The sequence below is a fragment of the Anas platyrhynchos genome, chromosome 1, assembly GCF_047663525.1.
Source record: "Anas platyrhynchos isolate ZD024472 breed Pekin duck chromosome 1, IASCAAS_PekinDuck_T2T, whole genome shotgun sequence".
NCBI lineage: Eukaryota > Metazoa > Chordata > Aves > Anseriformes > Anatidae > Anas > Anas platyrhynchos.
The window spans coordinates 54,294,019-54,319,554 of NC_092587.1; the positions used below are offsets into that span (position 1 = coordinate 54,294,019).

The window sequence follows — 25,536 nt, forward strand, 5'->3', positions numbered from 1 at the left end:
AGAGCCACAGCTGGAGCCTGAGGTTCAGGAATGACCAAACACACTCATTTTGGAAAAAAAAAAAAAAACAAAACAAACTTGCTTTATTTGTAAAGTCTACAAAATACAGAGGAGTCGGGTAGGACACATACTGTAAGTCAGAAAATAAATAAGTATTTTTTATTTTTTGCTCTATATAAGTATAAGATAAAATGTGATTTGCATATATAAAATATAAAGTACGGCTCTGTACCAACATCCTGGCTGTGCCGAGCGGCGGAATGGCAAAGAGGACGTGAAAAATAACTTACGGTCGTGCAATAAATAAACCCAAGAGGAGTCGGGGACGAGCGGGGGGGACTCTATAACCACCGTGCCCTCCCCCGCGAGCGGTGGGCACCTCGTTTTGGGGAGGGATGGCGGCTGGCGTGGCAATACCGGGGCAGAAAGGGGCGATCACAGGGGGTGGCAAAGGTGCCCGCCTCCCCGCTGCTCATCAAACCCAGCTCTGCTCCGGCTTTGAAGCCTGCTGAAGAGCCCTTTGGCCCCAAGCTGGAGGAAAAACCCCAAGGGAGGTGTGCCTGCTGCCGGCGGGGCGGCTCCCAGGAGCAGGGATGCTCTGTGCCCTGGCTCCCCACCTCCACCTCTCCCTGCGAGTCTCGCAGCCTCAATTCCTGCTCCCGGCGGCCAGGACGGCCTCTCCGTGTGCTTTATGGCCCACGGGGCGCAGGGGAGCGCGCGCTGGGCTTGGCGTGGCCGTCCGAGCTGGCCTGCGCCGAGCCAAACAGCGTTTTTATCGCCGCTCCAGCTGCCTCCGCTTCCTTCCTGCCCGCGCTGCTGCCTTTTTGGAGGCGCCCGGCCGGGCCCAGCGTCCCGCGGGCAGGAAGAGGCGTGAAGGATGTGCGTGGTGGGGACAGAAAACAGCGCCTCTGCTTCTCCCCTGCGCGGCCAACAGCCTCGGAGCCCCTCGTGTCCCCTGCCCCAAGGACCCCTCCCCGCCGTCCCCATCGCCTCCAGGCTCCCACCCACACCCAGGCACCAACCTGCAGCCACTTTCTCTCCCCCTCTGACCTGCCACCTTCCCTCGCCACCTCCATCCCGGCTCACGGGGCCGATCCCGGCCCTTCCCATCTTTTTTTTTTCCATCTGCCCATCGCCGCCAAACTCTCTCTCTCTTTCTCTCTCCCCATTTCCCTCCCCGGCACGTGCTCCTGGGAGCGCAATTCCCGTGCGCTCAGCTCTCCCGCTTCCTCCCCCCCTCCCAAAAAAAAAATAAAAAAGGGGGCATTTTCCTGCCAGCTTGGAGCCGTGGGACGTTCCCCTGCCTCCAGCCACCTGGGCTCATCCCCTCCTGCACGCACGCAGCGGGGAGAGGGGTGCCGAGACTGGGGGGGCTGCAGCAGGGGGTGGCACTGCGGGGTGCCGCCAGGTTTCGGGAGCCACCGCAGCCTCCAAGGGGGTCCCCCATGGGGTCCTGCCCACCCCAGCACACGCGTGGTGGCAGCTCCCCATCCTCAGGAGAGCTGCCCCAGCAAGAGAGGGAGGATTTTGGGGCCATGTCCGAGCAGAGGAGAGGTCAGGGAGGGCTTAGAGGCAACCCTCGAGTCGATCCGTGGGGGAAGGCACCCCGGGGGCCACGGAGAGGGGTCCGTGCCCGGCCGGGGGGGACGGGGGGGGGAGGCCGGCACTAGGAGTAGGCGGCCTGGTTGGTGCCGGACTTGACGATGGTGATGACGCTGGCGGTGGCCACCTTGGCGGGGGGCCCGTGGGCGGCCACGGTGCGGGCGAAGCCCTGCAGGGCCTCGTACTTGCCTCGCAGGGTGTCGAGCTCCAGGCGCATGGCGGCGTTCTCCCGGGCCAGCTTGTCCACCTCCCACTCCAGCTCCATCTTCTGCTTCTGCAGCTCTTCCTTCTGGCAGACGCGCTTCACCCGGCAGCTGGCGGCGTAGCCCCGGTTCTTCAGCGTCCGCCGCCGCTGCTTCAGCCGCGCCACCTCCTCCTTGGAGAGGCCCCGCAGGTGGTGGTTGAGCTCCCGCACCGACAGCCCCATCAGCTCCTCGTCCGACAGCAGCGGCGTGTTCTCCCCCAGCTCCCGCTTCACCTGGGGGGAAAGGGGGCGGCCGCGTCAGACCCCCCACCCCGATAACGCACCCACCCCCAAACCCCCTCCCCGGTCTTCCCCTCTCGCCGCTCACCTTCAGCGCCTTGCTGGAGAGCCCGTCCGCAGCCATGGTCACCCCGTGCCAGCCCTGCCAACAGCCGAGAGGAGACCCGGTTACCCCCCGGGGGTGACACCGAGCCCCCCCGTCCCACACCCAGCCATAAAACCTCCCCGTCCCATATGGAAAGGCCATATTAAGGCCAACAACAGCGGGTCCCTGTCCTGCTTTGCCCCCATCCCCTTTTGCCCCACCGCAGGGGTGCCGTGCCGTGGGGACCCCCGCGCACCCCAATCTTGCCCCGGGGGGGCCGGGCCTCCTCCTGGGGAGGGCAGCGGGGCCGAGCTCGGCCCCATACCTGTCGGGGAAGCAGAAGCGGGGGCACCGGGCTGGGTACGAGTGGGGTCACCCCACGGGGAAGGGGGGCGAAGGGTGGGGGCCGCGGCCACGTCGAGCCAGCGTCTCCCCGGGGTTCAGCAGCGACGGGGGGGGGCACCCGAAAGCCACCCGCACTCTGCCCCCCCCTTTAAAAAAAAAAAAATATATATTTTTTTTTTGTTGCATATCCCCCCAGCCCTACAAAAGGAGGGCGCTGCCTGCCCCGAGCGGCCTTCCCCTACCTCGCCCCCCCCCAAAAACGCCGAGGAAGCCGCGGAGGGGCCCGGAGGAAGGCGAGGGGCTGGAGGGGCAGGGGGCGGCTGATGCAATCGGGGCCGGGCAGGGCGAGCAGCGGGGGCCGGGAGGGACCCGAGGACGCCCGGCGGGGCTCGGCCGCCTCCCCCCTGACCGCGGCCGGTCGGTCGGTAGCGAGCCCCCCCCCCCCCCCAGCTCCCCGTGCTTACCGGGAGGAGGCCGCGCTCGTCCCCGGGCGGGGCGCGCCGCGAGCTGCCCGCGATTACTCACCCGCGGATTCCTTTCATTCATAAAAACACAGTCATGCGCTGACGTCACCCCCCTTAGCCACGCCCCTTTCCCTTCACAAACATGGCCGCCGCCCCTCCCTCTTCTTTCCCTTCCCCTCGCCCCGCCCTTCTTCCCCCGCCCCATTGGCTCCTCCCCCTCGCCCCGCGCCGCCCATTGGTTGGAGGGAGGGGAGGGGCGGCGCTGATTGGTTCGCCCCGCTCGGGGCGCCGCTCCGCTGTGGCGCCGCCATGCAGTTCCTGGGCCGGTTGGTCAGCACCCTGAGCGGGGTGGCCCAGGCGCTGGGCAGCCCGCACCGCGTCAGGGAGGTGCCCGCCGCCGAGTACGGGCCCGGCCGCTGCCCCCTCGGCCAGGAGGGCCGGCTGCGCCTCTACGGGCCCGGGCCCGGCCGCTCGTGGGACTGCGTGCTGCTCTGCCCGCACAGCCCGCAGCTCGCCCTGAGGTACGCGCCCCAAAAGGGACCCCAAAGGGGGAACCGGCCCCAAAGGGCTCCAGAGCCTAAAATGGAGACGGGTCCCAAAAGGGTGCCAGGCCCTAAAATGGCTCCAGGCCCTAAAATGGAGCTGGGCCCACAAAAGGGGGCCAGGCCCGAAAGTGGTTGCGGACCCCAAAAGGGAAGCGGGCCCTAAAATGGAACTGGGACCCAAAATGGAGCCAGGCCCCAAAATGGTCCTGGCCCCCTGAAAAGGAACCAGGCCCTAAAATGGCTCTGAGCCCCAAAAAGGGAGCCGGGCCCCCAAATGGCTCTAGACCCCAAAAGGGAACTTGGCCCTAAAATGGTCCTGGGCCCCAAAAGGGAGCCTGGCCCTAAAATGGCTCCAGACCCTAAAATGGAGCTGGGCCCCTAAAAGGGAGCCAGGCCCCCAAATGGCTCCAGACCATAAAATGGAGCCAGGTCCCAAAATGACTCCAGACCCCGAAATGGTCCTGGGCCCCAAAATGGCTCCAGGACCTCAAAAGGGAGCCAGGCCCTAAAATGGAACTGGGCCCCCACAATGACTCCAGGGCCCCAAAAGGGCACCAGGCCTCCAGAATGGCCCTGGGCCCCAAAATGGAACTGGGCCTCTAAAAGGGAGCTGGGCCCCAAAAGGGAACCAGGCCCCAAAAGGGAGCTGTGCCCCAAAAGGGAACCAGGTCCCAAAATGGCCCTTGGTCCCAAAATGGAACTGGGTCTCCAAAAGGGAACTGGGCCCCAAAACGGTCCTGGGCCCCAAAAGGGAACTGGGGCTCAAAATGGCTCCAGGGCCCCAAAAGGGAACTGGACCCCAGAATGGTCCTGGGCCCCAAAAGGGAGCCAGACCTTAAAATGGAACTGGGCTCCCAAAATGGAGCCAGACCCCAAAATGGCCCTTGGCCCCAGAATAGAACTGGGCCCCCAGAAGGGAATGGGACCCCAAAATGGCTCTGGGCCCCCAAAAGGGAGCCATACCCCAAAAGGGAACCAGGCCCTAAAATGGCCCTGGACCCCAAAAGGGAACCAGGGCCCAAAACAGCTCCAGGCCCCAAAATGGTCCTGGCCCCCAGAATGGAGCTGGATCCCCAAAAGGGAACCAGGCCCTAAAATGGCTCTGGGCCCCCAAAAAGGGAACCGGGCCCCCAAATGGCTCCAGACCCCAAAAGGGAGCCGGACCTCAAAATGGCTCAAGACCCCAAAAGAGAACCAAGCCCAAAATGGCCCTGGACCCCAAAAGGGAACCGGGCCCTAAAATATCTCTGTGCCCCCAAACGGCCCCAGGGGCTGCGTGTGGGGAGCGTTTGGGGCTGCAACCCATAGTTTTGGGGTCTCTCCCCCTGCGCAGGCTGTTCCAGCTGGACGACGAGGCGGAGGCCCTGCAGCTCTTCCAGCACTACGCCGGGCACCTGCGGCCCTTCTACGAGAGCTCCCCGGAGCCGCTGACCCCGGAGCAACTCCAGCAGCTCTGCGACTGCCTGCGCGGCCACCCCGGCTGGTCCCCGGCGCACGTGGCGGTGGAGCTCGGCCTCCTCGAGGCGTTTCGGCACAACGGGGTGCTGGGGTGAGGCCCTGAGGGCGAGCCTGGGGGGTTTTGCTACTTTGGGATCGGCTTTCGGGGTGGTTGTGACCTCTTTTCCTCCCTCGCAGCTGCGTGAACAACCCCGATGCAGGTGAGGATGGCTGCACCCCGCTGCACCTGGCGTGCCGTAAGGGCGACGTGCCCTGCCTGCTGGAGCTGCTCGAGTGCCGCGCGCGGGTGGACGTCGCCGACCGCCGCGGGGAGACGGTTTTCCACTACGCCGTGCGAGGCCACAACCCCCAGGTCGTCGAGGTGGGAGCGGGACCGGGACGATCGATCAATTGGGGATGGTTTAGGCTTTTGTATTAAAAACGTATCCTCTTCCCGCATTCTTCTGGTTTTGGTGACTTATCTTGCTGAAGAAATACTTTCAGTTCTGAGCAGCCTTCTGTTTGTTTCTCTTTCTCTTTTGATTCCTCTCTAAACCAAAGAAAACAAACTGAATTCCTGCTTTTCTCGCATGCCCCAGGGCTTTTAGGGTTTCCACGCCTGGGTGGGGTGGGGAGAAAATCAGGCAAAAAACCTTGACTCTGTGCCCTCCTTCTGACGGGGAGAAAACACAGGAGTGCTTCAGATGTCAAAGAGGACGGACCGTAGCATCGCGAGGAGCCCTGTCTCGTTTGCCTTTGATTTATTTATTGCTTCCTTTTCCCAGATCCTGGGCAGAACCCCGACTGTTGTCCTGGACCACCTGAGCCACGAAGGGCTGACCCCGCTGCACCTCGCCTGTCAGCTGGGCAAAGAGGACATGGTTCGGTCCCTGCTGAAATGCCAGGCCAGCTGCGGCGTCGTGGGGACGCTGGGCTACCCCATCCACACAGCCCTCAAGTACTCCCACAAGGGGTAAGGAACTACCCGGGCTTTTCCTCGAGTTTGGGGCCCTGGCTGCTTGCTTTGGGTTGTCCCAGACCGGACGATCTGCTGAGGGCATCACCGAGCTGGCAGAAGAGCAGTGGGGTGCTGGTGTGGAAGAAAGTGACCCGTTCAGAAAAAAAGGTTTTCCCTGAATTTATCTCCAGGTGTTACTTTGTAGGATATAATGAGGGAGGCACACACAAAAGAAAAGGAAAAAAAAATAGAGTTTGTGCAATACTTTCTCAGGATGAGCTGCGAGGAGGTGACTTAAATGCTCTTATTAAGTGCTGTACCTCTGCCTTCCTGTCTTTGGCTGCTTTGATCCTACTAAGCTTTCATTCCAAAGCGTTGTTATTTCCGTCTCCCGTGGGCAAAGGTACTCCTGACCCTTAATTAACACACTCTGAATCAAGAGACGCAATATTTACTTCCTGTTCTCTTTTTTTTTTTTTTTCAGGGAGAAGTTAGTTTCTCTTTGTGCTTTCTAATGCTTATTTTCGTAGCGTCCAAGCCCTGCAGAAAGGGCCCTCAACAACGACCGCTGCCAGCTGCTCCACGATTTGGGATTGGGAAGGGATCATCCTGCTGTAGGGTTTCCTGAAAGGCTCTGTGCTTGGGCTGGGTGTCTGGCATCTCAATTCCTCATCTCGTTGCCTTCACCAGGTGTGCCCAGGCCATCCTGGAGGTGGATGCCAGCCAGGTCCGCTCCAGGGACCCGCGCCACAACGCCACCCCGCTGCACTGGGCGAAGAAGGCAGAGGTAAATAGAGCTGACCTGTGGCTGTTGAGCTGATTGAAGCCGTTTGGTTCTCTCTGCTCTCCTCTGACCGGTGCTGTTTGCTGCAGGGAGCCTTCAGATACAAAAAAAAATATCTAATAATAATCCCAAACTTGGCACGCTTGTCCCAGTAATTCAGCCCTTGTTGTGAAACTGCCAGCTTGTCCCTTTTCCCTGCTTATTGTGAAACTGCACCACTGGTGCTGGAGCACAATTACCCCTGGGGGGAGCTCTCTTCTCATCATCTCCCAGTTTAATGAGGAGGCAGACCGGTGCATTAAACCACGAGGGGAGCGTGAGGTAGGTGCAGGGTCATGGTACGCAGGTTAGAGGTACCCAGATGAGAGGTGTGATAAGCTGGAGCACCTGTGAGGCGTTTGTTTTAAGCAGAGAACATTGAACGTTTCAGTGGAAGGACCATGAAAGTTTGTCTTACAAGGAGGAGAAAGTTAAAAAAAAAAAAAAAAGCAAATAAGCAAATTTCTTCCCTCCAGTCTGCAAGGATTCTGGCCTGCGTAGGGACTGTGTTTCTCCGTTGCCACCAGTCAGTTGTTACGTTTGCATCTAAGCCCCAAAACATCCAGAAGCTGCAGCCAGATTGCAAAACCATCAAATAATTTTGAGGTAGAAGGTAGAGAAACCCCATGTCCAGCACCTGGGATGCTGCAGCTGGCTCCTGCCATGCCCAGGCGAAGGCTTGCTCCTCTCCATGTGCTTGCCTGGCTCGTGTGAGCGCCCAGGCAGTTGTCCTCACGATTTCTTTCTCTTTCCTTGACCTGGAACACGCACGCTTGGGCTCAGATGACGCAGCTGCTGCTGAAGTACGGCTCCGAGGTGAACGTGAGCAGCCGGACGGCCGACATGGCCCTGCACATCGCCGTCAGGAGGGGCCGCTTTGACTGCGCCATGGTGCTGCTGACGCACGGGGCCAACACCAACGCCAGGGGCCAGGATGGCAACACGCCGCTGCACCTGGCCATGAAGGTGAGGTCGTGGAGCAATCCTCGTGGGCGCTTTGGCTGAGGGAAAGAGGAGGGAGGGAACGAGAGATGTGGCTGAGGGGAGCACAGCTTTTGACTGAGCTTTCCCTTGTCTCCTAGCACGACCGCCTGGATATGATCAAAGCAATTGTTGTCTTTGGAGGAGATGTGGAGATCCCCAATGATTTCGGGGAGACGCCGGGGCTGTTGGCAGCCCGGAGCAGCAAAGGTGAGGGCGGGCACACCAGAAACCAGCATAACTCCCCTTATTGGCTAAAACAAACCACCACATCTCCCCTTGTTGGCTAAAACCTGCATCTTGGAGAGGTGAAAACCCACCACGTGTAGGCAGTGCTTCTCCAAAACGCTTTCCCAGCTTCTAGTTGCTCACAGGACCGGCACTTGCTAATCTTAGGCTTTGTGTGAATAGCCCGTGATGAATTTCCCCTCTATGAGACAGAGAAGCAAGAGGAAAAGCTGGCACGCACCCCCCCCTCCTCACACCATGGTGCTGGGCACTGCAGCCTCACAGCGGGATGGGAATCCTACTGAGCTGCCCAGGTTTAAGCAGGCACAGGCACGGCAAGAAGCGTGTGGCACAAACCCTTCAAGCTGCATGGCACTGGCCGCGCCTGCTGCGCGCAGGGCAGATTCAGGACGTGCTTTCCTCTCCCCCTGGGTTACCCCAGAGGTTTCCTGCGGGTGACGGCTGCCGTGAATTTTGCAGACTCCCCCTTCCCCAGGTTTGTGCGTGCACTGATTCTCTTTCTGCTCTGTGACTCCCCCCTGCGTCACCTAAGGTGCCAACCGGAAAGTGCTCTTAGACCTGCTGCAAACTGTAGGGACGCAGCGCTGCCACCCACCCACCCCCAGCTCCCAAAGCCTGCCACCATCCGACGCCTCCTTCTTCCTGGAAGGCCCGTCTTCCCCGCGGAGCAGCTTCAACAGTTTAGGTAAAGCCTTCCCTGGCCCTCCCTCGCTGTCCTCTTCTCTAGCTTCAGACCTTCGGGCAGCCCGCGCTCTGGGGGCTGCCTCCTGGCTCTCACTTTCTGGCCACTCTGTCCTTGTCCAGCTGGACCCAGACTCTTTTCTCCGCTTTCCCTGTGTGTGTACTCTATAAACTCCTGATTTATGGACCTGACACAGTGCAGCTCTGCGTGGAGGAAAGGGAAGGCTGTTCCCCTCACCCTTCTGGAAGAGGTGTAGGGCTTGTTTGCTTACATGCAGTCATCCACAGAAGGGGAGGCACTTGCTGGTTCGTCTTAAAGACATCCCAGTGGGCAAAAGGATATTGAAGTGGCACTTGTTCAGATCTCAGGGGCCAGTAGTTGGGAGAGGGAAGGGAGGAGGCCAGGGATAAGTGATGCTGGGTGCAGGATTTGCGTTATCCGTAGGAAGAGCCAACCTCAGGATGTGTGCTCTGTACTGCCCAGGCTGAGTACATCAAGATTTCACCCTCTGGGGAGCTACAGAGGCAGCAGGGGGTGTCACAGAGCAGGCAGTGGGTGAGCTGGCTTGGAGGGAGGTGATGAGGGCCGTGATGAGGGCGTGCAGGGAGGTGACAGCTGCCTGTGGTCCACTTTCCCTCTGGAAATTGTGGTTTCCATTGCAAAGGGCTTCCTGTAGGGCTAGAGGACAACCCCCCTCAGGTTCTCTGTGTCACAAGTCCCACTGGATGGAGGCCTCAGGACTTCCCACCACAGCCTTTTGGTGGTGTCCCACCAAATTTCAGCTCTCTTACCCTGGCAGAGCACGGCCCTTTTCCAGCACGGACTCTGGCTCTCGAAGAAACTCCTCGCCCTGTTCTCCGCCAGCCACAGCTGCCTTCCAGCCAGGGTGCTGGCAGCAGCATTTAACCTCTCCTCCCCGTGTTCTTCTTTTGGTTTCGCAGGCTGCCTCCTCACCTAGGCTGGATTGCTGCCCTGGGTTTACATCAGCCGAGGGGTAATAACGAGCCCTCCCGTCCCCAGACCTCTCCTGCTTAGGTTACCTCGCAGGAGTAGATTTAGGTTTTATCTCCTGGCTTGCAGTAGTGGGTGTGCTGCTAGGCTCTGACTCCTCTCTCACCCGCGGCGCTCAACGTCTGCTTCTACACATCCTTTGTCTGTGCCAGCAAACCTCCAGCTGCCTGCTCTGGAGAATTGGGTTTCTTCTCTTCGGTGTGGGGTTTATTTTGGGGGGTACCTGCTGGTTACGGGTTAAGATGGTTTGTGTTTCCTGCAGGGAGCTTCGACTGGGAAGGGCGTTGGATGTTCTCTGTGGTGGAAGTCATTTACCAGAGGGGTGGGAAGTTTGGGTACCCTGGCCGGGTTTTTTGGGGACAGAGAAAAAGTAGGAAGAATAACTAAAGGCTTTCTAATCGATTAAGTATGATTTGGTTGACTGGTACCTCTGAGGCACTCGTCAGAGGGTTCAGGTAGCAAATTGGTCTCTCATTTTTTATTTTCCTTCCGTATTCATGGCCCTCTAGGGTACGGGGACCTCCTGTATGCTTCTGCAACACTTGGACAGTTCCTGAAGACGCCGGATGTCATGGACTCCCCCAGGGAGGGTGGAAGAAGGTAAGAGAGGAATAGCTTCCCTCCAGACCTGCGTGCAAATTGAAGGTGAACATCACCTTGAGGAAGAGACGGGATGGTTTCCCATCCCCAGGGCCAGGATCTGAGATCAGTGAGCTGTGTCTGTCCCTCTGCAGTTACGACCGCCTCCTGTGCCTGGACGGAGGGGGCATCCGGGGCCTGGTGCTCATCCAGCTCCTGCTGGCGATCGAAAAGGCCGCGGGGCGGCCCATTCGGGAGATTTTCGACTGGATCGCAGGGACCAGCACCGGGGGCATCTTGGCCTTGGCTATTGTACACGGTGAGGCAAAGAACGGGCTCGTTCTCACTCCTCTGGGTGGAAGGGATGTGGGGTGGGAGCTGCCTTTCTGGGAGTCCTGCCTGAGATTTGCCCTCCCTACCTGCGGAGGGGAGGTGTGTCCATCAACGAAGGAAAATCCAGACCTGTTTTTGCTCTTGCTTCATCCTCCCGATGCTACTCAGGGAAGCCCATGGACTACATGCGCTGCCTGTACTTCCGCATGAAGGACATGGTGTTCCGGGGCTCTCGGCCCTACGAGTCAGAGCCCCTGGACGAGTTCCTGAAGAAGGAGTTTGGGGAAAACACCAAAATGACAGATGTCCAAAAACCCAAGTAAGTCCTGCTTGGGGCTGTGCTGCTGGCTCTCTTGGGGAACGCTCTGGAGGCCACGTGGCACGTTTGGCATCTCCTATGAGCAGAGAACCTGTGATGGGGAGACCACGGAAGCCAAAACCATGTATTTTTTTTCCATTTTACCCTTAGCTGTCTTCTTCTTTTCCCCAGAGTTATTGTGACGGGGACGTTGTGTGACCGGCAGCCAGCTGAGCTCCACCTCTTCAGGAATTACCCCGTCCCAGAGACAAAAGTCTCCACTGAATATAAAACAACCGCGTCTTTCAAACCACTCACTCGGCCGGAAGGTAAATCTGGGCACGCAGCAGGTGCAGGTAGATGATGGCACTCAGACACAGGAGAACTCCTGTTTCTCCCCCTGTTTTTCTGGAAATCGGGGTGTCCCAGCACCAGCTGTGCCTCGTGAAGAGGGGATGCTCCTCGCACGAAGGCGAGCTGCTGAAAGAGGCACGTCTGCTCCTCTCTGTCCCTTCAGACCAGCTGGTTTGGCGTGCTGCTCGCTGCAGCGGGGCGGCTCCCACCTATTTCAGGCCCATCGGGCGCTTTTTGGACGGCGGGCTGCTGGCAAACAACCCGACCCTCGACGCCATGGCGGAGATCCACGAGTACAACAAGTCTCTGATCAAGAAGGTGAGGGAAATCCTGGCCTTGAAGCAAGAACTTCCAACAGACTGTTGTGAAATTAATATTTCGCTTTAATTGCGTGTTCCTGCAAATAAATCTTCTCTTTTGTCCGCAGGGTCAGAGGCAGAAAGTGAGAAAGTTGGGGCTGGTGGTCTCCTTGGGGACAGGGAAGCCTCCACAGGTCCCCGTGAGCTCTGTGGATGTCTTCCGCCCCTCCAACCCCTGGGAGCTGGCAAAGACCGTATTTGGGGCCAGGGAGCTCGGCAAGATGGTGGTGGATTGTGTGAGTACTGGCAGGAGGGGAAGGGCCTTGGGGTTGCTTTCAGAGGGAGAGCAAAGGTTTCCAGTCTTCAGCTTCTTCCTTTTGGAAGAAAACTGAATTTTCCTTGGAATCGCTCCACCCACGGCCGATTCAAGGAATGGGGGTAAGGGGTAGCTTAAAAATTGTGCGAGCACAGCAGATCTGAATCCCTCTCTGCCTGTTTGGCGTTTGGAGAGGTGCAGTTCTTGCAGCTGAAAGGAGCTGGGGTCAGGACGGTGGCCAGTGACTCCTAGGAACACTTGCAAGCGTGAGTTTGTGGAACTGGAAGCTTTCCAGGGAGCACGGATTATCATCTGAGCAGTGCAGACCAAAAAAATGATGCTTCAGCGTGACAGCAAGTCATTTTTCTTAAGAAGAGCTTTATTATCCCCACGAGAGCAATTAGCAAGTGGTTGAGAAGTGGGAGTTTTGCTAATAAGGAGCAGCAGTTCTGAGCTGTGGCTAGGAGCGTGCGAGAGGCGGATGATTTTGCATGCTTCCGAAAGAAGCTCGTTAGATGTTATGCACGAATCCGTTCCAGAGGAATGAAAGCTGGAAGGATCAGACTTGAGGGCCTGACTGTGATCTTGATAACGCGGCTTTATCTCTTTTTAGCTCCCTAAAGCCTGGAGATACCTGGGGAGGCCCCTCTGTCTCCGCTGTCTTTTCTTTCAGTTGTCCCAGGATAGCACAGAAAGCCTGCAATAATCACAGGCTCTGCTGGTACCAGGTTGTGGAGTAGAAATGAGTAGAGATGAAGTCCCAAAGAGGCGTCCTGGGGATGTTCTTACGGGAATTCCCTCTTTGCAGTGACAGGAGGATCTGTAGGGTGCAATTCCTTGTGTCCCAAGGATCAAGAGCGTTATATTTAGGGGGAAAAAAAAAGCCACTCCACGTTTACTGGTGATCTTTGCCATCCAGGATGCTCTTGCTCCTGGTTTTCCCTTTCCCTCCGTGGCTTGTGCTGTTGAGCTCGGTGCCAGGGAAGCCTCCTGCGGGCAGGGGCTGGGCAGCGTGTCAGTCCTGCCCTAACTGCCGGCCGGTTTCTCCTGCAGTGCACTGAGGCAGATGGCCCAGCTGTGGATCGTGCCAGGGCCTGGTGCGAGATGACGGATATCCCTTATTTTCGGTAAGAGCTTCCCTTCTGCTCCCCGCACAGACCTCTTTTTAGCCTCCAGGTCTGGCTGGGGCATGTGTCATCCCAAATCACGTCCCCTCCGGGGGTGTGCCAGCCTAAATCTGTTCCTCTGCCCACTTCCTAATTCCTCCGTGATACAACGGAGGATGCTGTAGATCAATGAAGGAACGAGCACAGCTTGTGTGGGGTCAGTTACTGGGGTCTGGAGGGTGCTAAAAAGGGCCCTTTGAGGATGTGGACCTCATCCTGCCCTATTCCACCTCGGGGCACTGCACAGTGTGTTTTGAGACTTGTGTCTTAAATGCAGCGATAGCTGAACCGTGGCTCAGCAAGGAGTGCAGCTGGGCTTTGAAAGTGTAGGGAAAAGGCCCCCAGCCCGCAATTTTCCCAAATAAGGGGAACCAAACAGCCCAGGAAGCAGCAGCCAGGTTCTGCTGCCAGCCTGGTGCTTGGGATGCTCGCTGCCTTTGTGTCTGTGCCCCGCTGGTGATGATATCTCGGTGTCCGCAGGCTCAGCCCTCAGCTGCACACGGACGTGATGCTGGACGAGGTGAACGACGCGGTGCTGGTGGACGCCCTGTGGGACACCCAGCTCTACATCTACCAGCAGCGGGAGCAGCTGGAGCGCCTGGTGCGGGACCTCTGCCGGTGACCGGCCTGGAGGTGGCCCTCCTGCAGCCCCGGGGCAAGGGGAGCAGCAGATGCCCAAACGGCTCCAGGCTTTGCCCCAAATGTTGAGGTTGGGGGGGGGGGAGGGACTGCTATTAGTACTAATTAGAAATTAATCCTATTTAATAGACGACAGTGCACATATATTGCGGGACAGCTCTGAAATACTGACAGTTCTTGTACTCCAGCCCCATCTCCACTACTCTGCTTGGTTTTGCTGCCCTGCTCCCTGACCCTAAAGCCCTTCCCAGGAGCCAAAGCCCCCACCTACACCCCGAGCTGGAGCAGCTGGAGCCCGGCTCCTGTCTGTGCAGCACCCCCAGGGACAAAGCACTGCGCATCTTCCTGCATCACAGAACGGGCCAACACCAGATAAAGCTCTAAGGATTGCTTTCCCTGCTGGGACCGAGCTGGTTCTGAGTATAGGGTGGGGAAAGGGATCCTTTGCTCGACACTCCTGGCTTGGAGGGAGGCAGAAACTCTGCAGCCTTCTGCGGTAGAGAGATGGAAAATACTGTGACTGGCACTGGGGAGAAGGGGGAACCCTTCCTGAACCAGTTGCCACCTGTAACGCCCTCCCCTTTTCCCTCCAGAGGTGCCTGAGGTTCTGACAGCACCTCTGGGGGGAACAGACCCCCCCCCCCAGGGGCTGTTTTGTGTCCCCTGGCTTGTGACAGTCTGCTCGAGGGCTGAGATGTGAAAACCTGCCTCGTCTCGTGGCAAGCTCAAGACGAGGGATAACAGCAGAGGGATTTTCTCTGTGTTAGCGTGCAATCGAACCTGAGCTCAGGTCCCACCAAAGCAACTGACCCTGTAGCAATTGGGATTTGTCGTTTTTACTGCTGGAAATCCCGTCGTGACTGCTGTACTAAATGTTTCTGTAGCAAACTTTGCCTATTTATACGTGGTGTATGTATCCCTTGGAAGTTCTGAGAAGTAACCTGAAAAAACTGACTTCTTCAGCTGCCGTTACGAACAAAAACTAACATGGCTTGAAATAAAGAGAAGCTAAGATTCGGTTCTGCTGTGATGTGCTCCGTGTTTTGTGCCTCTGCGTCCTGCAACATCCCACGGGGGGCTGAGCTTGCAGTCTCACAGTTAGGAAATGACAAATTGGGCTCCTGGGGACGCGGAGCTCTTCCCTTCGCATGGGCTGAGGAGGTGAATTGGCTGTCCTGGGGACCCGAGGATGCTGCGGTAGCGCGAGGAGGCTCCGAGAGCCCCCTCGGAGGGCTGGAGGCTGGAAGATGTCCTTCTGGCAGGTGGCAGGCTCTGCAGGTGCTGGGGCAGGGGGAGCCGGGTGCTGGGCAGCGATCAATAATTGAAGGAGGCGGTCACATGCCCGTGCTGCCTGCCGCAGGATTCCTCTCCCTCCAGAGTCCGGTTACATCCTGGGATCAAGTTCCAGCCTCCCGGCTGGTGAATTATTAAACCCCCAGCAGCGCCCCGCTCCCTTTGCACCACGGCCGTGCCTTCCTGCTGTCATACCTGGCCGGGGACAGGCTCTCTCCATCCAGCCAGCTCCGTGGAAAAGGCTCCTCTGGACCAGCACAGCTCCTCGCGCTCTCCTCGCCCCTTCCTCCTCCGCAGGAGAGAGAAAAGGCTCCGGAGATGGACCTGTCCTACAGATCCACCATCTCCATCTATAAGGTGAGTGCCGGCACCACAGGCTGCCGCCTCGCTGGGAGGAGAGCTGTTTCCCCAGGGAGGCTCCCTGGGGTGGGCAGCTGAGGGCTGGGTCCATCCCCGGGGGATTTGGGCTGCGTGGTGTGGGTCTGAAGGCAAAGACAGGAAGGAATTGGTGATTTCTGAAGGGTCACACACCGTGGTTGCTGGTAGTGAGCATCAGTTCGGTCAACTCTTTTCCCCCTTGCTGCGAAGAGCAGTTGGATCCCCCTCGCTCTTCCCTGGGCACACGGGTGCTGCAGAAAGGCAGCGAGGGTCGGGAGTAGGGGAAATTCCTTATCCCGGCCTCCGAGCTGCTATCCTGCGAGCAATAAAAACCCTCTGATAAACCCGGCAAATAAAAACAGAGAGGGCGATCCGCAGCAGTCCATCCCTTCCCTTATCAAGCTGCTGAGGCTGGCAGCACACCAGATCGTGGCCGGGATAAAGCCGTGTCGGTGGCTGAGCAATAAGGGTGGCCTTCACCCAGGCAGGCTCAGGGATAAGGCTGCTCACACGTCCCCTCGCTGTCGCTCCCCTGTCCGCAGCCGCTGTGGAACACAGGGCCCTAGGAGGAAGGTGACAGTGGCAGGTGACAGCTCGGTGCTCCTTCCCCTCCAGCTCTGCTCCTCTCTTGGCTTGCTGGAGGCAACACAGGGCAGCAGAAAGCCCCAGCTGCTGTGCTGCAGGGAGCTGATTTTGTGCCCAGCCGTACATCAGCACGGCGCCTGGGCAAGACCCCAGTCCCTGCTGCACCCAGCCGAGCCACAGCGGGAGGGTATCCACCTGCTGGGCTCTCTGGAGCACGGGGAAAAGCAAAATTAACGTGCTTTGCCCTGCCTACAGACCATCCTGGAGCAGTTCAACCCCGCTCTGGAGAACCTGGTGTACCTGGGGAACAACTACCTGCGTGCTTTCCATGGTGAGTGGGGTCCTGCCCGGCCCGGGCTCCACATCGTGCTGCGGGAAGGCAGGGCAGACCCTTACCACCCCTCTCCTCTCCACGCAGCACTAGCCAAAGCAGCCGAAGTCTATTTTAAGGCGATTGAGAAGATTGGGGAGCAAGCCCTGCAGAGCTCCACCTCCCACAAGCTGGGTAAGGCTCTCCCACTCCCCATCCTCTGCACCGCCAGGTGCCACCGCTGAAGGTTTTGGCTCTCCTCAGTAGCCGGTCCCTTTCCAGTCCTTGGGGGGAGGAAGACAGATCCCCTAAATGATGTCCCGCAGTGCCAGTGACAATCAAAATTGTTGTGTATTTTTGAATATCCATCCCCTTGGATGACCCTTGGTCATGGAAACGAGTCCCTGTTGAGGCACCCTGCCCTGCCAGCTGAAATTTCCGTCTTTACGGAACCATTTTTCTCCTTCTCGCAGCTTTGAGGAGAGCACTGGTCCTGCAATCTGCCAGGCAATAACCCGTGTCCGGGGAGAGGAGGATGAGCTGAGCCGCGGGGAGGAAGGCTGCCAGCCTCCCAGGGTGCGGAGAGCAGCGCCCTGCGATAGCTGGTGGACTTTCACACCCGCCCATCGGCCGCGGTGGCACGCTGCTGCTCTGCCTCCCCGGGCGCACCAGGAAATGGCCGCGGGGTTTTTCCACCCTCTCCCATCTCTCTCTCTCTCTCTCTCTGAAGGTGAAATCCTGATGCAGATGTCTGACACGCAGAGGCTCCTGACCTCGGATTTGGAAGTGGTGGTGAGTGTTTTTCCTGAGGGGCTGGTGCGAGTCGGGGACAGAAGGGACTTCCCACCCCGCAGATCGCTGGCGTTTGCCCCGTTTGCTCCGTCTCCCTCCCTCTCACGTGCCTGCTGGCAGGTGCTGCCTCCCTGCACGTGGTGGAGGCGTGTGGCAGAGCTGCCATGGCTGGAGCCTGGCTTCATGCCCTTCCTGGTGCTGTTTGTGGGCTGCCGTCACAAGCAAGGGATGCCAGCCTCAAGGGCTGGTGGTCTGGGGGGTGCTGGTCTTTTTTTGGGGGGCCTGGTGGCAAGAGGGTCACCGGTTCTGTGAGACAACCCAAACCGCAGAGCCTGTAGCACCCTGTGTGGTGACGGGCAGAGGGTGACGGCTCCTTTCACCTCCTGCAGGCTCAGACCTTCCACGTGGACCTGCTGCAGCACATGGAGAAGAACACCAAAATGGACGTGCAGTTCATCAGCGTGAGTGCTGAGACCCCTTCCACACCTCGGCCCTGTTTCTTTTCCTCTCTCTGCCACCCCAGACACCTTGCTTGAGCTCTTGAGGTGTTTCTTCAGTAGGACTCAGGGCTCTTTCTTACCTTCTTCTCCTCTCATGGACCACCCCAGCTCCCTAGTGTGGCTTTTTGCAAGAGGTTCAGCTGAAGCCTGATTTCAGAGGGGCTCAGGCAGTCAACCACCCACCAGAGCAGGGTTATCACAGCACAGACAGGTCTCTGCTTCCTCACGGTGCCTGCTTTCTCCCCGGCAGGAGAGCCAGAAGCAGTACGAGCTGGAGTACCGGCGCAGAGCCAGCAACCTGGATAAGTGCATGGCAGCGCTGTGGAGAATGGAGAGGGCCCGTGATAAAAACGTCCGGGAGATGAAGGTGAGAAGTGATTGCAGGAAGGAAACTTGATTTCTCTGAAGCCAGGGGCTGGTTTCTGAGCAGGGTTGCCCTTCCTGATGAGCCAAGGGGTTGTCCCCGCTGTTCAAAAGGCAGCAGGCTTATCTGGAAAGGAGGCACCTCCTCCCCTACAGGGCGCTGCTGACCTGTGGTCCCCGATCCTGCCAAGCTCTTGCCTCACTTAGCAAGCCTCGGGGTGCAAGGAGCTGGCCCTTGGCGCCCTGCTCTAGTTCCTCTGTGGAGCCCCAGCAGCGCAGTGGGGAGCTGGGGACACAACCCCACACTTCAATGCCTCCCCTCCCAAATGTGCACGAGTCTGATGTGGATTTAGGCTGATCTCTTCCTCCTCATTTCCCCTCGTGGGCCAGGAGAACGTGATGCGGCTGCGCTCGGAGATGCAGGCCTTCGTCTCTGAGAGCCAGCGGGAGGCTGAGCTGGAGGAGAAGCGGCGCTACCGTTTCCTGGCCGAAAAGCACCAGATCCTCTACAACACCCTCCTCCAGTTTTACAGCAGGGTACGGCCCCGGGGAGCAAGCTGGGTGGGCATGCGGGGCTGACTCCTCCTGTACCTGCTCTGCCCCATCCACCACCGGCCTCTTTTCTCTTTTATCAGGCCCAGGGCATGATCCAAAACAAGGCCCCGCAGTGGAAGGAGCAGCTGGAGGCCAGCCGCAACCCCTCAAACAGCCACGCTCAGGGCCTCCTGGCAGCCTCGCACAGCCAGGGGTATCTGTCGGGCCGGAGCACCCCCACACACCTGGAGATGGTGAGGAGCATGTGGACGGCCTTCCTGGCCTTCTGGGCTGCAGGGCAAGGCCAGTTTGGGGCTCTCTTGATGCCTCTCCATGGCCCTTTCCTGGCCAAGATGAGGGAAGGGTGTGTGCTGTGGGGTCTTTAGCCTGACACAGCCTCCATGGGTACGTGCTCAGCCTCCTTTCCTTCCAGCAGCTCCAGAAACCCCTCGGGGACTTCACTTCTTCCATGAGCGGGAACAGATCGAGCATCTTCTCTCAGGAGCCAGAAATGAAAATGTCTCCTCAACCAGAGCTCTCCAGGAGGCCACTGCAGAGGACACCATCGGCCAGTATGACCCATGTCTGGGAGCAGTGCCACGGGGGGACACGGTGGTTGGGCCTCTGGGGGAACAGGGTCGGGCTCGGGGAAGGACCACAACTCTCAGATCACGGGTCCTTGGCCACATCCCTGGGTGTGGTGAGAGGACAACGCACATGGGAGCTGGGGAGGACAAGGCTGAATGAAAGTGAGCTCAGCTTTTGGAGTGGAGTTCATCCAGGGCTCACCTGCTTTTCATTCATCACAAATTTCAGCTGAAAGTCTTAAAAAAAAAATGGGATGGGGGAGAGAAAAATGTCACAAACTCTCAATTGCTGCAGCAGGGCCAGGAAGGGGGCTGTCTGCCCGTGATTGCAGCAGGCAGCGCTTGTACCCGAGATGTTTGGCTAAAGAGGGCACAGCACCGGTCCCCTCGAGGTGGCGTGGGTCTTGCAGGAGGATGCTGAGCTGCATCCAGACCCCTCTGATGCCTCCCCGCAGGTTTGCTCCCTACCGGCCGCATCTCCCGCTCCGGTTCCTTCGGCGAGGCCAGCAGCAGCAGCGAGGGCAGGAGGAAGAGCGGGGCGGTGAGGGTGCAGGCCATCGTGCCCCACACGACGGGGACCAACCGCACCCTGCTGCGCTTCGACCCCGGGGATGTTATCACGGTGCTGATGCCAGAAGCACAGAACGGGTGGCTGTATGGCAAGCTGGAGGGCTCGTCCACGTACGTGACACCTTGCTGCAGTCGATGGGATTGGTGTCCTGCTCACCACCTCTCCTGTGCCGTGTCCCCAGCCCGCTGGAGCAGGAGAAGTGGTGGGGCAGGGCAAGGGTGGATGTACTGCCTGGGAAGGCTCCAGGGTAGGGGAGCCAGGGACCTGGCGACACCTCCTGGCTTGCACGGCTGAGTGAATCCTGACGTGGGAGCCAGCTGAGGACTGTGAACTGCAGGAGTTACCTGAGAGGCTTGGTGTTTCTCAGCTCCAACGCAGGCAGGGCATGGAAACTGCTGCACCCAGCGCTTACTGAATTACTACTCCCTGCGGGGCAGCTGGCTGACACCTGTTGGCAAAGCCTGTCCTTTTTCACGTGGGGTCCGTGCCCCGTGCTCTGCAGGGAAGGTCACTAGGATGAAGACGGGCAAGCACAATGCCCTTCTTTTAGTGGGGTTCTGGGGCAGAGCTGCCTTGACTTGGGGAGGAGAGGACTGCCAGAGGCTGCCTTGAGTGCTGGCTTTGTCTTCCTTGTATTTGCTCTCAGTCACAGCTTCTCTTCCTGGATTGTGCCTGTCCTGCTCCCAGGAGCAGTGATTTTGCATAGCCTCTGAGATAAGTGAGTCCTGCGCCAAGCAGGGATGGGAACACCATGGCTCCGTGGCTTCCCAAGGACTGTCCTGCAATAAATCCATGCTCCACCTAGGGGCGAAAGGAACGCCGAACCCTATCACACATGGTAGCTGCAGCAGCTGGGGCTCGGTCGATATCTGGGATGGGTGTAGATAGGTGTGCTGGGCAGCTGGATCTAAACCACAACCCTATGGTTTGCCTGGAGCTCATTTATCTCTGTTTCCGTGGCCTAGATGCGGCTGGTTCCCTGAAGCTTATGTCAAGCCTCTGGATGACGTGAGGGATGTGGAGGAGCCAACCACCAGGTAAGAGGAGGGCAATAGGCCAGGAGAAGACAAAGTGCCTCATTGTAGGTCTTTCACACCAGCGGAGAGCTGCAATTTGCTGAGCCCCACTGTGCACTGAGATCTCACAGAGTTATCTTAGGTGACTCCACGAACATGTGCAATATTTTCTAAAAGGAGACTGGGCCATTCCAAGCCACATATTTTCTCCAAAGATATCCCACGGACACGTGTCACTAATACCTGTGCTTCTCCCCATTCCTGGCTCCTTGGCTATCCCCGTGTTTTCCTCTCTTCTTGCTCAGGTCCTTCCCGCTCCGCAGCAGTCACAGCATGGATGACATCCTGGACCGTCCCAGCGTTTCTTCCTCCAACACCCACTGGCCTGCTGCTGCCCAGGCCGCTGTGCCGAACCCACCACCCCCACCGCTGGCTGCCAGCAGCCACCAGAGCGGGCTGGGGACCTTGGCTGGTTCAGGCTCCAAGGTGAGTGCAGGCTGGTGTGTGCGGAGCAGGGCACGTCTTTCCATCAGAGCTGACTTCCAGCCTTTTCTGTGGAGGCCTGTTGAGAAAGATGACACAAACACCTACGTATGCACCCTCGTCCTTTCCTGAGCTAAGGCATCTTGTTAGCACCGGCCTTTCTCAACCAATCTGTCCCCATGCAACCATGTCCTGGTGGCCCCTACAGCCAACTTTATGCATGCAGATCCTTGGTGCCTGAATTTCCTCCCTCAAGGACTGCCTTTGTGCCCCCGCCCTTCTCATTTCTCTCTCTTTTTGCTCACCAGGGCCCCTTCAGTTCACTCCTTTTCTCCATGACCTCCCAGCCTGATTTCTGGTGGCTCCGGGGCAGCACCTCTTTCTGCTAACAGTAGGACCATGGAGTGATCAGGCTGGGCTGGGCGTGGGGTGACCAGCTAACAGAGATGCCATCCTTCTTCTCCCTTCAGTGAATGGGGAGCAGCTTCAGAGGGCTCCTCTTCCAAATTCAGGGTTGGATTAAAATCACAGGTGGGACAGGCAAACAGCTGGAGGTAAAGGCTGAGAGCACAGCCAGTTTGGAGAGTCTTAGAACAAGGAATCTCCAACCCGTGGCTCACAACCGTGGCATACTGGAAAGGAAACCCTCCACTTATGCTGCTTCCAGCTGTAGGGAATTGACTGGTGAGGACAGTCAAAGTTAAAGGTGAGGACAGTGTAAAGTGAGAACCTATGCCTAGAAGAAAGAAGAATGGTGCTGCCCTCCGGGTGTTCCTTGCTCAGTCTCAGAAGGCTGGCAAACCTTGTCATGATGCAACATTTAACTTTTTTTTCCCCCTTCATGACCTGCTCTGCGGTTTCAGAAAGCCTCAGGCTGCACAACATGGACGTGAATGGGATCTGCAGCCTATGATCCCAAGGCCACTGGTTTCCAGCCAGCCCCAGGGCTAGGGTGCAGGGATAGACCTGGCACTACACAATTAAGTGTGTGGAGCACTTGGAGTATGGTGGCAGAGCAGCTGAACCCCATTAGAAGTTCAGAAAGGCTCAGCCTTACTCTAAGCTTCTTCCCAAGATATCCTTCTGTTGAGCCAGGAGAAAATAAGTCCCTGTTTGACTTCCCAGCTGGAACACAGATAGCCACACTTGGCTTTCTTGTTTGCCACCAGATACAGAAACTGGTGTGCTTTATCAGGCCATTGCAATTGTCACCGATCCTTCACTATCTGCTGGCCAAAGATAAGGGCCACGGGGCCTAGCTCCATCTTTCTCCACCAGCTTGGTTCACTTTTGAGCAGTATGTGGGGTAGGGTAGGGTCCAGCGCTCCAGCCCTCAAGTTCCCTGAAAGCGCAGGAGCGTGAGGGCATTGACAAGAAACTCTTTGCCAGGATGGGTGGGCAACATGAGGGGGCATCTCTGGCTGTGCTGGCAGGGTGCGATGTAGATCGGACTGTCCCTGTTTGCTGTGCTCTTCAGACGTGACTTTTAGGGAATCTGAGGCATCTCCTTTCTTCCCTAAAACAAAGGGTCCATAAGGAACCTGTGTAGGGACAACCCCTCAACACAAAAATTGAATGAATGAGGAGTCAGAGCCCTGCTAATAGGACTTAGTCTCCTAACTCACTCATGTGTTTTGTGAAATCTTCCTTTGTGTGTGCAGTGTCCCCTGCCCAACTTTTGTCTCTCCATTCCCCTCCCCACCCCAGATCACTCACTTGCCTTTCTTTTCATTGCAGAAATCAGGAGTATCTGACCAGCCCCCTGAACTCTTTCCACGGTGAGTGAGATGTGGGGTTGCACTCTGGAATCATCTGATAGGGTGGCATTGTTAGAATACTATTATTATTGGATCTTTTGGGTTACCAAACATGGGAAGAACAGGGAAGTGACTGGAGGAAGCAATGCACAACTCATCTTCCGTAATTTCCCCCTGCAGTCAGGTTGGTGTCTCCGTGTTTCCAGCACGGTGCTGTGACCTCTTTCTTCTCCCTGCTTGCTTTGGAGGGTTAGGGTCAGTAGTGTAGAGTGCTACCACAATGGACAGACTTACTCTAGTGTCCCTTCTTTATCATATGGAAGAGTGAGGATGAGGAGAAGCCCTGAGGGGAGCTTGAGGAACCATATAGGAACCTGCAGCAGGGGCTGTTAAAGAGTGAGAAAACACACTCCTTGGCACGGAGGTGTCGTTCTGGCAACACTGAACAGCCCTTGCTCGGTCTGCAGGTCCCCTGCATGGTCTTTCCAGATTACCTGATGGTTACCTGTCTCCTTTCCCCTTCCAGAGGTACCAACCCCTTTGCCACAGTCAAGCTGCGTCCCACGGTCACCAACGACCGCTCGGCACCCATCATCCGATGAAGAAGCACTGCGGGCAGCCAAGAATTTCAGCAGGGAAGAGGAAGGCATAGCAGTGATGGGCTGCAACCCCAGCAGGGCAGAGACCTCATGCTACCGCCCACAGAGTGACTTTTCCCTATCCCTCCTTTCCCTCTGGGACATGGGGATCCGTCTCTCCTGGCTGTCTGGCATGCTGTAGCCAGCAGCACGACCCTGCTGCTCTCTTGGGATTGCCTCCCCTCCCTCGTGTGATTATTGTACTTGAGTGGGAGAAGCCTGGCGTTACTGATGCTGGTGCCCTGGGAGAGGGGATGCTGATGGTCTGGAAGGAGAAGGACACTTGCTAGACCATCCCTTCGTTGCTGGAAAAATGAACCCCAAAGGGAGGTGGCCACCAGAAAGCTTCCAGCAACGTGGTCCGGCTGAAGGGCTCTTGGCCCCTTTGGCAGCCCCGTTCATTGTGGAGGCACCTGCCTTTCCCTGCCTCCATCTGACCCCTTCCCTTGTTGGGCAGCCCCTGGGCACAGCAGGGGGAAGTGATGGAGCCCAGAACCACTGCCCTGCTTCTCCACCCAATGTCCCATGGACAAGGCATTTGTAAATAAAACAGAGAACGCTTCTTCCATTGCTGTCCCAGCGGCCAGGCCTTCCCCTCGATCAGAGGCCACGGGGGGAGGAGGATGCATGACCCCACCAGCAAGGGGCTGGGGGGCTGCTGGAGCCCCCCATGGAGCCCCCCACCAGCTGGCCCCATGTCTGCTGCCACTGGAGGGCAGCAAAATCCCATTACCCGGCCTCCACCCAGGCCTCCATGCCTGGGTGGGCCTCAGGTGGGAGGACAAGGCCTGGCGGCCATCTTCTCACCCGCCACCATGCCCTAGGTGCAGTGAGGGAGGGAGTGCGAGCGGCGGCCCCGGCTTGAGCCGATTAGCCTTATTAATAGAAATTAAACCCCGGCTGCGAGTGCTGCCAAGCCCCCGTGGGCCCCATGTGTGCCCCGTTCCCTGCCGCCGAGCAGCAGGATGGGGTGTGGGGGCTAAGAGGCTTGGGGGGGATTAACATGAGGGCCCCAAAAACCTGCCCCCCCAGCCTGAAAGGAAATGGGTTTCCCTATGGATGGCTGTGACTGGCTCATCCCCAGAAGCAGTCAAGTGGCAGGGGGGTTGTTTTGGGGGTTTTAGTGAGCTGCTGGATCCAGCCCCGGTGGCTCTTCCAGCCGTGAAGGATGGTGATCACTTGGCTGCTCCAACTCAGCTTCTGTTGCTGCTGGACACATGCCCCTCAGCCTTGCCCATGCTACTGCAAAACCATGACCATGGGAGAGGTGTTGGGGCTTGGGAAGACTGAAAAACAGCCCCATCCCCAATTTTGCCCCTTAGTGAAGCATGGTCTACTGCTACTCCCTTCCCCTGCACCCTCTCTCCCAGCTCAGCCCATCACCAGCACTGCTTCTTCCCCCCTCGTCCCCTCCAAACCTGCCCTGCTCCAGGGGGAGAGGCGAGGAGCCCCCCAGGCGGCTGTGGGATTACCGGGGGATTCAGGCAGCCACCTCCTCCCCATTGGCTGGAAAAGCCTCTTAAAAGTGGAGAAGTGCTTTCTGCCCGCTCAGCACCTGCTGAGGTCTTTGCTGACCTGAAACCGTAAGCAGCCGCTGACCCACATCCACCCTGCCCGCACCCACCTGCGGCAGGCAAAGGGGGGTCCCCTGCGTGGGGCGTCCCCTCCGGCTTGGCCGTGTGGGTGGCTTTGCAGAGGGCGGCATCAGAGCTGGAGGAAAGCAGGCTGAGAGGGGGATTAGCTCTCCAGCGAGGACGTGGCTGCCCTGAAGGAAGGAGCGGGGCACAGGAGACTGCTGCAAGGGTGCTGGGTTCCTGCAGGCATCGCCCCGTGCTTTGCTGACGGGGTGCCCGCCATGGAGCAAGGAGCCAGCAGGGACATCTGACTGGGCACCCTCATCCAGAGCCGGGGAACGCCAGCCAGACCCATCCCCTCACCTCGGGGACTCAGCCTGCGCTCGGGTGGTCATTGCACAGGTCAGTGGCACAGTGGGAAGTGTGCAGCTGAGCCAAAAGGACAACTTTTGGCAGACTTTTTCTAATTTAATTCTCTAGCAAATGCTTTTCCAGGGCGATGTTG

General features: G+C 58.2%; 3 protein-coding genes and 1 long non-coding RNA gene across 8 annotated transcripts; 2 read left to right on the forward strand and 2 right to left on the reverse strand.

The window, feature by feature from the left end:
• Positions 1-131: 131 nt before the first annotated feature.
• MAFF (MAF bZIP transcription factor F) lies at positions 132-3,082 on the reverse strand. Of its 3 annotated transcripts, none has more exons than XM_027450542.3 (3): positions 2,981-3,082; positions 2,175-2,228; positions 132-2,080 (listed from the first exon to the last, which is right to left on the reverse strand). In XM_027450542.3, the coding sequence occupies exons 2-3, from the start codon at positions 2,208-2,210 to the stop codon at positions 1,667-1,669; spliced, it is 450 nt and encodes a 149-aa protein (XP_027306343.1). In that variant the 5' UTR covers positions 2,211-2,228; positions 2,981-3,082; the 3' UTR covers positions 132-1,666. The 3 variants fall into 3 exon arrangements, with proteins under 3 accessions (XP_027306343.1, XP_071893780.1, XP_038024969.1); XM_072037679.1 differs by having other exon boundaries at positions 3,042-3,059; XM_038169041.2 differs by lacking the exon at positions 2,981-3,082 and adding an exon at positions 2,759-2,931.
• Positions 3,083-3,228: 146 nt separating this feature from the next.
• Positions 3,229-14,669, forward strand: PLA2G6 (phospholipase A2 group VI). Of its 2 annotated transcripts, XM_038168959.2 has the most exons (16): positions 3,229-3,501; positions 4,859-5,074; positions 5,161-5,344; positions 5,748-5,935; positions 6,611-6,707; positions 7,527-7,709; positions 7,826-7,934; positions 8,506-8,658; positions 10,176-10,266; positions 10,401-10,564; positions 10,747-10,897; positions 11,069-11,205; positions 11,394-11,548; positions 11,658-11,825; positions 12,899-12,972; positions 13,492-14,669. In XM_038168959.2, the coding sequence occupies exons 1-16, from the start codon at positions 3,290-3,292 to the stop codon at positions 13,631-13,633; spliced, it is 2,424 nt and encodes an 807-aa protein (XP_038024887.2). In that variant the 5' UTR covers positions 3,229-3,289; the 3' UTR covers positions 13,634-14,669. The 2 variants fall into 2 exon arrangements, with proteins under 2 accessions (XP_038024887.2, XP_071893714.1); XM_072037613.1 differs by lacking the exon at positions 8,506-8,658.
• On the reverse strand, positions 14,517-17,188 carry LOC113842633 (uncharacterized). The gene is made up of 2 exons (XR_003495166.3): positions 16,222-17,188; positions 14,517-15,883 (listed from the first exon to the last, which is right to left on the reverse strand). It is a non-coding gene; the product is annotated as an uncharacterized lncRNA (long non-coding RNA).
• BAIAP2L2 (BAR/IMD domain containing adaptor protein 2 like 2) lies at positions 15,167-24,023 on the forward strand. 2 transcript variants are annotated; one of them, XM_013096206.5, is made up of 14 exons: positions 15,167-15,300; positions 16,162-16,237; positions 16,325-16,411; positions 16,947-17,008; positions 17,398-17,469; positions 17,759-17,875; positions 18,262-18,408; positions 18,507-18,659; positions 18,839-18,977; positions 19,448-19,673; positions 20,529-20,600; positions 20,885-21,065; positions 22,800-22,840; positions 23,346-24,023. In XM_013096206.5, exons 1-14 carry the CDS (start codon positions 15,262-15,264, stop codon positions 23,419-23,421), a joined length of 1,488 nt encoding a protein of 495 aa, XP_012951660.4. In that variant the 5' UTR covers positions 15,167-15,261; the 3' UTR covers positions 23,422-24,023. The 2 variants fall into 2 exon arrangements, with proteins under 2 accessions (XP_012951660.4, XP_005016010.5); XM_005015953.6 differs by having other exon boundaries at positions 18,842-18,977.
• Positions 24,024-25,536: the final 1,513 nt, after the last annotated feature.

What these genes read in the sequence shown, in the direction of transcription:
- MAFF (XM_027450542.3), bottom strand. Translation starts at nt 2,210, where the DNA reads ATGGCTGCGGACGGGCTCTCCAGCAAGGCGCTGAAG. An exon ending in TCTCCAGCAAGGCGCTGAAG is followed by an intron (nt 2,081 to 2,174) that starts GTGAGCGGCGAG and finishes CTTTCCCCCCAG; the next exon opens with GTGAAGCGGGAGCTGGGGGA.
- PLA2G6 (XM_038168959.2), top strand. Translation starts at nt 3,290, where the DNA reads ATGCAGTTCCTGGGCCGGTTGGTCAGCACCCTGAGCGGGGTGGCCCAG. An exon ending in ACCACTCACTCGGCCGGAAG is followed by an intron (nt 11,206 to 11,393) that starts GTAAATCTGGGC and finishes CTGTCCCTTCAG; the next exon opens with ACCAGCTGGTTTGGCGTGCT. An exon ending in ACGGATATCCCTTATTTTCG is followed by an intron (nt 12,973 to 13,491) that starts GTAAGAGCTTCC and finishes CGGTGTCCGCAG; the next exon opens with GCTCAGCCCTCAGCTGCACA.
- BAIAP2L2 (XM_013096206.5), top strand. Translation starts at nt 15,262, where the DNA reads ATGGACCTGTCCTACAGATCCACCATCTCCATCTATAAG. An exon ending in CTCCACCTCCCACAAGCTGG is followed by an intron (nt 16,412 to 16,946) that starts GTAAGGCTCTCC and finishes CTCTCTCTGAAG; the next exon opens with GTGAAATCCTGATGCAGATG. An exon ending in CCCCCACACACCTGGAGATG is followed by an intron (nt 18,660 to 18,838) that starts GTGAGGAGCATG and finishes CTTTCCTTCCAG; the next exon opens with CAGCTCCAGAAACCCCTCGG.